Consider the following 13,771-nt stretch of genomic DNA (forward strand, 5'->3'; position numbering starts at 1 on the left):
TCTGAAAACAATACTAACAAAAAAAAAAAAACAACCTGGAATTTATTCCAACACAATGCTTACAAGTGCATCAAGGTTAACAGGGACAATTAGCTCATCATACGCACAACAATTCAACATTAGAAGATAGCGATGGTGTTATCTTCTCCTGGAAATTGTCAAATATATTGGGCCCCCTAGCTTCAAATATCACAACAAGCAAGTACAAGTCATGTGTCTTATTCAAGACGTGACCCCGGCCCACGAAATTCCAAGTTCCTCGCTTTAAAGTTGGGGATAAAGTGCAACAGGTTAACAACAGACAGGTAACGAGGACGTCGGCCTCGATGAAGTATCGCCTCTTTGACGGAGAGAACGAGGATACAGGCAGGAAAAGCAGCCAGTGCAAGGGGGCTACACGACTATGTTGGGTTAAGCTGGTGCCTGATGTTTTATTTACAAATATCAGATTTCCTCATAGGGCAGTGGCCGGTGGTTTGTTCATTCAACTGCAGGAGTACCAGGCTGCCTACTGTGGGTAGTGTGCTAGATTTGTCACTTTTATCATGATCTGTTTGGTTTTGCTTGTCCCTCATAGATTGAATCCACTCGAAACCTTCGATGAGGTTGACACGATTGCCGATTAATTGAGGTGCTGTGTGAAGTGGAGTTGGGGGAGGGGGGGGGGGGGGGGGGGGTTGTAATGGTACCGTTCTGAGCCCTTCCGTGAATAGCGAAAATCAGCGAATCACTTCACAATAAGCAGAATTTTGGCAAATAGTGAAGAGTTCTTCTTCTGCTTAAAAAAAAAAGCCTTCAGACTTTCTGATGCCCAGTTGAAGTTCACTGTGAAACTAAAAATGAAACTAAGAGAATTACATACTGTGTATTTAAACAATCACATTGCTTAGCCTTTAACCCTTTAAGCAACAGATATTTTAACACAAATGGTGCAGCTACACATTTAGCCATCTAACAGTAATCACAGCCAGATATTCTTTATCTTCTGCGCGGAGCTGAGCCGTCTATTCTGTACAGACGTCCACATACACTATTTGCGTCTCTCTGTCTTATACTGTCCCCAGGTGGCTAAGGCAGGCGGTGGAGCATTGGCCATTCAATTGATGCAAAGTGTGACAAAAACTGTTTAATTCATTGTAATTCATTTTATGTCATTACATCTTTTTATAAAGTATAATATTATAAAGTGCTACTTTCCTCACGGCTGGAACAGATTAATGCCATCTCCATTCATTTCAATGAGGACAGATGATTTGAGAGAAGAGTGAGTTGCTTTACGAGCAAACAAATTAAACTTGTATCTCAAGGCACCGCTGTATTAAATAATGCTGTGGCGGACGAAATGAAGCGCCTTTCCTCACTTCAACAGAGTTCCTTGGTCACAGGATGAAACAAGATTGAACCAAAGCATTTATATGCATTGGTATCACTCGCTCACGTCAGGGTAAACAAATACAATCTAGCTAAGCCTCTGGTGAGCAGAAATCATACTGAGCGATATTCTCAACCTCACCAACTTACATTTTTTTCTGTAGAGCTTGATTTAAACTATTTGTTGAAAAATGCACATTTTGCACCTTTTTGTGCTCATTCTCTAATTGCTACAAGAACCCGCTAAAAGGCCCTGCTACTTCTAAGGCGCCATGTTAATGGAGGAGTGGCTAGTGTTCGTCACAGCTGGCTTGGCATAGAACTGCAATGTGGTGGAACATTCCAGTAGAGGTCAGGTGACAGACAGGCAAGGCTGCTGGTGGAGTTTGCGCTGAAGAAAGCAGGGTGGTTAACTTTTCAAGGTGAATGCAGAGAAAGGTATGGTTCAATGTTGGTAACGGTAAGGTTAAGTAATAGCTACCTGCTGGAAATAAGGTACATTCAGCGCTCAACAAAAGACGTAGTAAAACGGCGCATAGGAAAGCAATAATTATTTATTTTATGGGTTTCAATGTGACGACATGCACGGCCGTCGCAGTTCCGATTCATTTTTTTCCCCCCAAATCAAATCATCTGCAAGCCATTTAATTTTAGGTAACGTAGCAAGATGAGTTCTGAAATTCCAGTAAATTGTTTTGAGATCATACTTATGGGTCAAACTATTAATATAAGCAGTTCTAAGCAATTTTAAAAGGTTTAATTCAAAATCTCTCGGACCATAAGTCCATCTTTTAAGGATGCCCGAAAATGGCCAAGAGGACCCTAAAATGGTCACTTCAAACCAAAATTGCAGACTTCCTGTTTGTGTTACGGCATGGGTTCTTGACTTTTTAGTGAGTCTACCCATCATAGACGTGCCTACCAAATTTCATGCGGCAAAGTAAGTAATTTCGAGAGATCCTTCGCACCAGATACTCAGGTCCTAAATATTCCTGCTACTCTCTGCAGTTGACTATAAACACATCCGACCCATATGAAAGAACATATCTAAATATCAATACCCACATTTGGACTGATAGATCGTCCATATTTGATGCAGCATTTTCTACTTGGCAACAGTAAACAGTGTTGTTACGGAGGGCATCCTTTGATTGGTCCCCTTATATTTCCCTTGAGAGCACGACGGATACACTTGGCGAGGACTTGAAGACGACATGTTTGCGAGGTCCGACTGCCGTGTGGAGTGGTTTCTCCTGCTGACCCTCAAGGTTGACATCACTTGTGCGAAAAATGACAATTGTCTGTACGAGAGGATGAGTCGGCATGCGTAGGCGAGATGGGGAGCCAATCCAAATATATATAAAAAAAACTGTCAGTGATCTGAACAGAACATATTTCTGGATCATTAAACGCTTCATACCGGAGGGAAGAGTCCGTTCTCGTCTTTTTAGTGGCTCGGAAAGGCAACAATCTCCACAGTCTTTACTGCAAAGCTTTCACCGGGAAAAGTGTGGGTGTTGAAACAACCATACGCCCCGCGGGTGTGATGAAAAGTGTGGGTATTGATGGCGTAGCGTACCGCTCGTCGTGCAATGAAACAAGTGGGTGCTAACCCTTTCCCGGGTTACAAACGTGTGCGTGTTGAAACAACCACATACCCAGCAGGTGTGACAAAAAAGTGTGGGTGATGTCTGGGTGTCTCGATATGGACAATGTCCATAGATGCACAAAGCTATCAAGCAGATGGAGACAGAGCGTGATATTTTTGGAGCGTCTTGACGTGGCAAAACATTGGTCCTCAGAATCATGTGCTTCGGCCTGGGTCCTGCTCGTCCTCCTTTTCCCGAATACTCTCTCCCACGCCGGTTCTGGATCCGACACGGTCCACTTGCGACCCGCTTACCAAGTTAAGTGAAGAATCAGAATCACTGCTGAGTGGCAACTGGTGCTCACCTAACGAAAGGGCAAACATATTTGAGTTTTAGGACAGAAAGGAACAGTCGGTTTTCAGCTGTTTCCTGCTGTTGTGGATAAAAAGGCACAGATGTGGATGGGAGACAAAATCTACGTACATCTATTTTCTATAGCATTGCTCCTAAAGCTTTTTAGACAACAAGTACAACCTAAAATGTACTTAAATAATGGACTCACTGCTGGAAATGATGTAGTTCTCCTCCGCCTGCGGCGCCAACTCCACGTTCGGACTGAGCCGGGTCGGATCCGTCGGCCTCTCGGCCACGGAGCTTTCGTTGACGGTGATTTCGCTGGCGGACGGACCCCCCAGCGACATCTCGTAGTCTGGCGGCGACTCGTCGGAGCAGTCTGCATTGAGCTGGACAGACCATACAGATTGACTACAATGAAGTATAGCTGTGCGATATTATGATACATAAAGTATTTTACAATACAAAATGTCTATTGTACGACATAATCCTCTATTGTTCATACTGTTAGATTAACCTTGCCGCTCATAGATCATTTTACACTTGAGACTATGTGAGTCCTGGGATGCACATGTCATGGAAACTGAGTCCCTGCAATTTATCGTCACGGGATACAAATACTGTAATCCAGCGCTACATCAGAGTTCTTGCTTTGCGGTCCCGCTATATAGCAGATTTTTATTACAGTTCTTTTTATACGGTTTATACAATATTTTTGTTTTCCATTACTCTCTCAATATATTATGCGTTTAGGCCTGTCACGGTAGCAGATTTTTAGGACAATATATTTTCCCCAAAACTTTCACGATAAATGATAGTATCGTTGTTTTTTTTTTGTTTTTTTTAATGCCACTGACTATAATGATATTAGACCATAGTAAAGAATTGTACATATCTCACTAATTCTGCGCTGGTAATCAAACATATGAGCACAACTGTGTAATGGTCTCTCATTTACTGAATAAAAGTAAGGCTGCATTTCACAATAAGCAAGTAAACAAAAATAATAAAAAAATATAAAATAAAAAGTTGTACGTGTTCAAATAAAGTCCTTAACTTACGAAAAATGAAGTGGGAGTTCCCCCTTTTCTGTTTGGTATCTTGACAAGAGTGAAGTCGCAAACAATTTTACACATTTTATTTTAATAAGTCTTAATAACTGAACTGTTTTAGATGTTATGTTTGTTCAAAACCTTTGTTTCATATTGGCGTTCCACATATAAGCACTTTGAATAAGTGAGAACCTCCCACTGAGAAGTACAAACAAAAATGACACTGATGTTCCATTTTATACGCTGTTTGTTCCAAATGTTTTCTTCCTTGAATCGTTCATTTTCGGATCTTTCTCCGTCTTTAACTCAACTTTCCACGCTGAGTCTCTTTCTCTCTCCACTGCTTTGTTTCTCCTCATCTTTGTCTGGGCTGCGCGCAATCAGTGATTACAGCCTGAAATGCAGATTTAAGTGGCTGAAGAGTGCGGCTGAACTCGCATGTGATTGGTCGGTACGGTTCATCACAATCGTAAAGCCTGTAATATGTTGCGGCGCCCATACGTCTTGAATCATAACCTCTTTTTTTTTTTTTTTTTTTGCTAAGGTGTGGGTACGTGTGGGACTACTTCTGGGTCCGTACGCAGACCGCGGTCTGCCAGTTAGTGACCTCTATATTTCGACATGATCGAGCAAGCTGTTCAGCTCCTGAGCTCGATAGCTAGTTAGCTCACGGGCTAGCGAACATAATAAATAGTTAACGTTCCCTAAAGTGTCCCAAGTGTGCGCATCTACGGAGCCAAAGCCGTTCCGCCAACGGCTCGCTGCGTCGTGATCGGCGTGCCAGGTGTTACCACAATAATAAAAATGTATCCAGTCCGGAAATAAGTATCGTGTCCATTGTGTTAATGGAATGAAAACCCGCCCACTCTGCCTCTGATTGGCTAGCACCAAGACAGGACTTGTACTTAGTAGTGACTAATGATTCGTACATACCTACTGTAGGTAAACAATGCTGTGCATCTGTGGACGCAAATTCACCATGCTTTATGCGTCCCTGATCATTTTTGTGCATCTCAGACAATTTATTTTCCTTCACTAAGTAATACTTATCCTAGATAAACGTATATATATATATATATATAGATTTTTTTTTAAATAGTCACCGGAAGGGTTGGACACGTTGCTAAATATAGTGATCAAATTGCTGAGTTGGCAACACTGACTGTTTTTGTAAATCAGCTCCTCTCTGTTTGTCATTAGTGTAAGCAGTTCATATCGCTGGGGTTGGGCTCAAACTTCCTATCTCCAAATTTGGTCATTTTCATATTGTTTCCACAAATCAATATTGGTCAAATCAATACTATTGGTCTGTCCCCACATGGGTCTGGTATTTTTTTTACAAATTATTAACCAATCTAAAGTGTTGAAAATAGCTTGTTCTCTTCGACGATGCAATGTTGATGGCAATGGATGGTTTCCTGAAAAGTGATGTTTTTGGAGATGCGAGGATTCCACCCAGCGATATGAAGAGCAAGTGTAACTGCAGGTAGAGAAGAACTCACAGAGATTCCCAAGGCTTTGAGTATATTCATTTTACACATGGGACACGTCTGGTGATCATGTAGCCAGGGGTCCACGCAGTGCTTATGGAACACATGCCTGGAAAAACATGCAGTGTATTATTACCGCGTGTCGTGAACAAATAGACCATCTTGTCCTCACCTTTGCAAAGAAAACCATACCTGCACGGTAACACCCTGACAACATCATTAGGCTTGTAGGCCTCGATGCACACGGCACAGCTGTCAAAGTCACGCTCAGTCTCCTGGAACAAAAATGCCATCATATCGATGTAATGTAGTTCGAATAAATAATGTCACATTAACTCCTGACTACCTTGTCTCCTTTCTTAATGGTGCGTACTGGAAGCTTGCTGATGGCTTTTTTGGCAGCGTCCCCCAAGCGTCTCTGCAGGCCAAAACAAAACACACTCTTAAGTGTGACACCGGGACGCATCAATACCTAATATACTCTGAGAACAACATAAGGTTGAACTAAAAGAGGTTGATAGACAGCAGTAGCTTCCTCCTAAGTAGGATGGACATTTAACTCAACCTCTCAACACCATGTAAAATTTTATGTCAAATTAATACAGGGAATCCCCACATATTCACGAGTTTTTGTTGTTTTGCTGCTGCTGAAAAACTCAGGATGGCCTTCAATAAAAAAAGGGACTTGAAAATGTAATGATCTGATTAAAGAACAGAGCGGACTGTACATACTTTGCCCACCTCTGATCTACAGTCTGCAGCAACAATAAGGGAGTTAGCTTCACTGTTCCAGTACTTTTGGAGCGGCCTCTACGTCACTTATTATCTAATTTCCTATCTTTTTATTATTCAGGCGCTTCGGTGAATATTGAAGCCCTGGGGATAAAACCAGACTAATTAGTTTGACGGGAACAAAATGAGGGGGAAAAAAAAACCTCATTAACAACAAACTCATTAATTAATCCTTTAATTTGTTCTCTAAGGGTAATTTGAAGTTTGAAATGACGCAGCTTCTAAATACAGAAAGAAAACAATGAAACGGTGGCAACAGTTTGGACATGCTGCAGTCGTCACTTGTATATATTTTTGTTAAAATGCAAACACTGGCTGCCGCCCCTGCAGATGTTACAATAACAGGCGCGGCGATGATGTAACAACCAGTCACTATTTGCTCTTGTTGATGGTTCACTGGTTTTGTGGGGCCAGCTGTCAAGCTAATTCCGGCCTCTCCCTGGCAGCCGGCACCAGATGGAAACATGGAACGCCGGTGACGGTCTGTTATAGCGTAGCGACGCTCAAACAGATATAGCAGTTAGAAAATAAGATTTTTTAAAAAAGCTCAAGCCATACCTGGTTGCGGTCTCGGACATTAGCATAGCGGAATCTCTGGATATAGTAGAAGACAAGCCAGGCGAGGGAGATTATCATGAGAATGATGAAGGAGATGGAGACAAACACGACCGATGTTCTGCTCACATACTTCTGCAGGTTGCGCGTCCCTACAGTGATGTGCAATGTGACTGCGACGTTCTGCTCCAGCAGTGCCATGATCTCCCGACCTTTATGCTCCGGGATCATGATGGCCACTATGTCGCCTATACCTGCACACACATGGGAAATGGTCGCGGGTCAGACGAGATATAGATACAACTCAACTTCAAATACAGTGGTGCCTTGAGATACGGGTTCAATTTGTTCCGTGTCCATGCTCTTCACTCAAAATACTCATCTCAAATCTCCTTTCCCTATTGAAATGAATGGAAATGCCATTAATCCATTCCAGCCTCCCCATCTCCCCCCGAGGAAAAAAAAAAAGTTTTGTTTAAATAAGGGAAAATAGCACTCTATAATATTGTACTTTATAAAAACACAGTGATAAAATAAACAGAATGTGAAGCATTAAACCGTTTGTGCCTCATGATCTAACGTTTCATCCATCAGGGTGCTACGCATGCTGGTGTGCCTGCCTTGGCCACCAGGAGGCACTATTGTATAGTACAGTCATGCAACAAATGAAGAAGAATAGATTTCTGCTGTTCTACCACTCAGTAAGTTGCTGTAATATTAGTCTTTTTTGTCAAGGATGAAGAATATATATATGTGTGAGTAATTGTATGTTATCTGCCGATATGTGCTGTTCCACCATATTCATTTAAATATCCGTTTCTTAAAGGGTTCTAAAACTGCAACTGTCAATGCTGCCTGTTAGCATGTCAATGGCGTTTACAATTCATTTGGTCGTTGTTTGTTTGAATTAAGCTAGCGGACTCTCCTGAGGCAAACCTGTGTTTTTTTTTACAAACACAACTTGTAATTCTCTTTCTTTTATGCTTAGTTTGACCATAAACCTCAACAGGGAGTGGCATTAAATAGCTTGAAACTTCTCTTTTTTCATGAAATGGTTACCATTTGTTAAAGTGGTGCTTTTTGTAGACTTGAGTTGAGCCACCAAGTGCTCATATCTCAAGTTAGCACTCGCAAGTCAAAGCAAAAATTCAGCTGAATGACGGTTCATATCTCGAAAAACTCTTAAGTCGGGTCAGTCGTATGTCAAGGTACCATTATACAGTAAACTCTTACCGATTCACAAATCACCATTCGCAAACTCGTCTACTCGCAAATTTTTTTGGTGGAACATAACTAAAACTATCCACCCATAGATTTTTTTTATACCGCTTGTCCTAATTTTCGGCGAGTGAACTGGAGCCCATCCCACCTTACTTTTGGGCGAGAGGCGCATTGAAAAAAATGTACATACAAGTGACTGCTGGGTGACGGCAGCGGACTTTACAACAATGTGTGAAAATATAGGTGACAGCTGTTTTTACAAAAATGCTTTTCACTTATTCAAGCTGCAACCTTTTAATCCCTGTTATACAGCACCTATTTGTTCATGCATGAAGCAATAAAAGGAGAGCATCACAAATATTCACTTTTGTGGCTCAGTCCCTTTCCTAACAACTCTACTCCTTCCTATAAAACATATTCCTAGTCCCTCTTCCTGTCTGGCGTCTTCAAAACGTTGGTTTTACTGTATTTTGATGCAAGGTACCAGTAACATCTCTCTTGTCTACACTTATATTACATCTGTAGCTTTCCTTCATTTTTGGTGTGGGAAAAAAATAATTTCTAGGGTCTTAAAGATGATGCACACTGGACCGTCTCTGACACATGGGACATTAATAGTTCCCTCGCCACAGTATGAGAATAACAAGTTCTGTGTTTTGATGGAGTTGCATCAAGAGAGTGGGGGTACATCCTATTCCCTCCGCAACAACAATGAAGTCATCGCAACTCCCAGGGGAGGCGTCTGAACCGCTCAGACAACAGGCATGCCTCTCGCTGTCATACAAGTGCGACCAATGCACATCTGCTAACATTCCCAGCACCACTTGTTGCACCGCCCTCCTGCATAAATCCCTTTATGTAACTCAGCCAACCGTGGTCTCTGAGTCAAATCTAATCAATTAAAAGACAAAATGTCCCTGCTGTGTATTAAAATACAGAGTATAAAGAGATTGGATTGCCATGCTTGGCCAGTGCTCGTACAAACTAACTACACACAAAGTGTTCTCCTAACAGTGGCGAGACAGAAAATGGAAGGTTGTGCTCGCTGCGTTAAGGCCAGCATGGTGTACTCAGGCGACCAGGTGTCACCGCTGGGATGGAAATGACAGACGGTTGGCTCTGCCATGGAGCCTAATGAGCAGCTCTGCTTAAGTAGCTCCCTGACAGCATCCGCGTGTGTATGTGTGTCAACAGTCAGCTGAGATATTCAAATCCGCCTCTCCTACAGATGTATGCTTTTATTGTACACAGCCATATGCGCAGAGAGAAATCAACAACCTAATGACTAACCCTAATGACTGAATTTGAGATCAAAGTATCTAACCAACTTAAAGTACAAAGCGCACTTTAAGCCCGTTGTGCGCAGGGGAAGCAAACCCCAAAAACTGTTTTTGTTTCAATAACGAAAAATAGCACTGTGTATATATAAAAAAAGAGAATGCAAATAGTGTAATTACTGTAACATACGTAGAATTCAAGATGTGTGTTGGTTGTGTCTGCAAGGGGTGTGGCCTAGTGAAAGATGCCAGAGGCTGGTTGGCCAGCTCCTTGCGAGTGTTTTCATTTTGTATTGGTATAACACTGTATAATAAAGTACTTTATTATTATTTTTTTTTTAATCATAGCAATAACATAATTCAATAAAATGTAAAAAAAAAATAAAAAAAAATTCTAAAGTTTGTGCATCATGATTTAATGCTGCAATCCAATTCAAAGTGCTGCGCCTGCCTTGGCCACCAGGAAACAGTACAGTACAATATAATACAGTCATACAGACACAAACAAAGAAGAATCATCTACTACCACTACTGTGAGTGACTCAGTAAAAATGCTGTAATATTGTCATTTTACATGACAAGGACAAAGAATATATGCCTGTGAGTATTTTCGTATGATCTGTCTAAACGTGTTGCTCCACTGTTTGTTTTTAAATATCCGTTGCGTCTATCGATGCTAACCATTAGCATGTCAAAGGAATTTCCCGTAGATGTTAGCATTAAGCTAAACGGGCTCTCTCGTAAGGCAGAGCTATGTAGTTGTTTAAAATACACAAAGTGTAATTATCTTTGTTTTATGTTTAATTTGACAGCTTGAAGCCTCTTTTTTCATCACATGTTCACTAGGGTGCCGTGAGATTTTTCAAATAAAATATGTGCCTCATTAAAGTTGGGGAAACACTGATCTAAATGTTCAGTTGTGCCATGAAAGGGTTAAACCCAGACATGCCGGAGTGCTTTTTTTGCAGCCCAGCTGCGTTGGCTCGGCGCACAGAAAGTGTTCTGCTCTTTATCTGGCAGCCTCACGTCGGGTCCGAAACGCCGCGCTCTACATCGCCTTCCTCGTTTGTCTGCCAGCGGTGACATCACCCCTCGGCCCTTTCCCCCCCAGCCTCTTTGAATCAGGGAAGCGGACAAGGTCTGGAGAAAAAAAATAAAAAATAAAGCCTGCAGCTGTTAACACATTCACTGCCATTGACGGCTTTAGAAGTCAAATATCCATGTTAGCTGGGAAGGCTGACAGTGAATTAAGGGCTTTGGTGCAGGTGTAGTTTCTTGGGCCGGTGCCATGTTGCCATGCTTAAAGATTTATTGCCATGGACAGGAAAATACTCCTTGGAGGCCCATCATTCCTGAAACCATTCCAGGACTCAATCTGCAAAAATGATGTACGCCCATGATAAATCTCCAAGAGTTTGCTGACATATTGCCAAAAAGGAGTCACACGTTTCCAAGTGGACCCATTCATCAACTAAACCTGAAGCCATCGCTGTGTTTTGGTTTTTTTTCCCTGGTAGCAGGCTCCTTTATGAAAACTAGCAATAAATGATACTATTTTTTTTTTTGCTGACATCGGACCAATTTCCCATCTCACAGATCTGATCGGGACACCCCTAAGAAAGCAAATCTCAGGATAGGCACGTATAGGTCAGGTAACCAGTCGATAGCTGTTAGATTCTACAGACAAATTGACAAGTAGCCTTTGCAAATGTCGCTCGCTCTGACGTCTGCTCGCCAGATGCTGAGCTGCTGTGTTTGTTTACGGTGGCTTGAGCGTGAGATAGTTACACTTATTGTCTCTTACCTATCATGTTCCGTGTCGGAACTCACCTTTGTCCTGTACCAAATGTTTGGTACCGTTACACCCCTACCGACACCCGAATATATTTTGCAAAGCCTCAATTAATTGCCAAGGATGTGAACTACTTGCAAATTTCCCCATTGTTTGACTCTTAAAAGGTTATCCTAGCTTACGTTAACAAAAGATTAGAGTAGATTTATTTCAAACAGGACAAACACGAGAAGAATTACAGTATTACAATTATACATTACCTAACGGAATACAGAGAAATATTTACGAGAAAATTTGTGGAATGGTAAACAGCGAATCATCACTGTATTTACACTGTTTAACATTTTTAGACTGTATTTCAAATCTTGATACTTGGATTATGGTACAGCAATCTATTTGCCATAAATAGAAGTAATTGGCGAAGATGCTCTGTGACTTCCGTTGTTTTTTTTTTGCCCTAGGTATCAGTGGCTGGTATCGACAGTCTTCACAAGTACCATATACCTTGAAATAAGGCCGATATCGGCCCGAAACTGATACCTCGGTATCACTACTCACAGATCCCTAACAACGACAGAACAATTGAATGTTCTTCCATTAGATGGCAGAAGGTACCACAAACCTGTGTATCCATATTTTTCCATTGATACAAAAAAATAAGTCACAGCTTCCTTGCGAGCATCTCAGCTCTATTTCACACAAATTAAGACAAAAATCATGATTTCAGAATATGTACTTTGTGACATTTTTCTTTTGTGGTGTTTCTTGAGATTTTATGGAAAATGGGTGGCTTGGCTCAAAGGTTGGAAATATTATTGTAATATATTTGCATTGAAACCTGTAGCAGGATGCAACAATCACGGGAGGGGGGTGGGGGGAGCCTGCGTTTGTGTGTTCGTCTCACCAGAGTGGGGCATGGTGATGGTGTCGTTGGTACCACTGGAGCCCACATTGTACACGACCACGGCCGAGGCGTTGTGGTCGGCCGCGTTCCGGATCTTCTCACGGTAAGTGCAGTTCCCCGCGGCCACCAGCGCCACCCACGCGGCGGCGGAGCGCGACGCCGGCGGAAAGCGGGCGGCCGGCTCGCACATCTGTCGCTCCTGCGGCAGAGACGGCGCCAGGACCAGCCCCCGGGCTTCCCTCTTGGGCGAGTGCTCGCCGTAGCGGCCGCATTCGCTCTTGTCGCTCCGCGGCCTCGCGGTAAGCGGGTCCAGGTAGGTGATGTTGACGAAGGCCGTATACCACTCCTCCTTCTCGGCGACGGTGAAGTCCAAGCACAACAGGTGTACGGAGCACAGGGAGGAGACGAGCCACGTCGAGAGAGCCACACTGCGGCACAGTCGAGAGATAGACGGCGCCATGGTAGAACCCGGAAACAGACAACTTCAAAAAACCCAAACACGTATCCGGTCGGCGGCCTCGAGTCAGTCTGGTGCTGGTCCACTTGCGAGAACTCTACTACACATGATCACCTGCTGATCGGGGGGGGCGGGGGGGGGGCAGTTGGAACTCGCTGTTAGCAGCCACTCCCCGATTGGCTGGACGCTTGTCGATCACATGATATGGGCGTGGCCAATGTGGTTTTGAAGCACCGGGGCACGTGGTATCTGCCTGACTAAAAATAAAAGATGAATAGTGCAGTACTTCAATTGTTACGTGCCAGCGAAAAAAAAAAATGGCGAGTGTGATGGAATTAACGAGTGAGGAAATGATTCATTCATGTTGAAATAAAACAACAAAAACGAAATATCATATGAAATAAAAAAATACAATAAAGATCAGTGGGTCTCAAACACTTTCCAACGCTTTCCAATGACCACCATAATGACAAACATTAAAATGCAGTGGTGAAGTAGACCCAACTGTTAATAAAACATGAGACAGGTTTTATTCCTACAAGTATATTTGATATTGTAAGCTACTGTAACATTATGCAGTTTGAACATTAACACTGCCTTGAATTGTAGAAAAATAAAAAGCAGTACTTATATAATGATTACACTCAAATATATACCACATAAAAATGTAAATGTAAAAAAAGAAACAGCTTCACAGATGAAATCCCAATGGAGTGAACTTAAATACAACTGAACTTAAGTTAAATACAACTGAACTGTACTCAAGCAGTGATTCTAGTGGGGCTTGTATTTCACTTTGAGGATCAATGCAGCGCTTATCGGGGGCACAACCCAGTGCAAACTGTAGGCCGGTCCCAAGCCCGGATAAATGCAGAGGGTTGCGTCAGGAAGGGCATCCGGCTTAAAACTTTGCCAGA

At 42.5% G+C, this 13,771-nt stretch overlaps 1 protein-coding gene across 1 annotated transcript; it reads right to left on the bottom strand.

Moving 5' to 3' along the window:
* Window positions 1–1,111: 1,111 nt before the first annotated feature.
* On the bottom strand, window positions 1,112–13,167 carry rnf150a (ring finger protein 150a). The gene is made up of 7 exons (XM_061770869.1): window positions 12,398–13,167; window positions 7,207–7,457; window positions 6,203–6,274; window positions 6,049–6,131; window positions 5,869–5,965; window positions 3,523–3,703; window positions 1,112–3,324 (listed from the first exon to the last, which is right to left on the bottom strand). Exons 1-7 carry the CDS (start codon window positions 12,855–12,857, stop codon window positions 3,176–3,178), a joined length of 1,293 nt encoding a protein of 430 aa, XP_061626853.1. The 5' UTR covers window positions 12,858–13,167; the 3' UTR covers window positions 1,112–3,175.
* Window positions 13,168–13,771: the final 604 nt, after the last annotated feature.

The sequence above is a fragment of the Phyllopteryx taeniolatus genome, chromosome 4 (genome assembly GCF_024500385.1).
Source record: "Phyllopteryx taeniolatus isolate TA_2022b chromosome 4, UOR_Ptae_1.2, whole genome shotgun sequence".
Taxonomy (NCBI): Eukaryota; Metazoa; Chordata; class Actinopteri; order Syngnathiformes; family Syngnathidae; genus Phyllopteryx; species Phyllopteryx taeniolatus.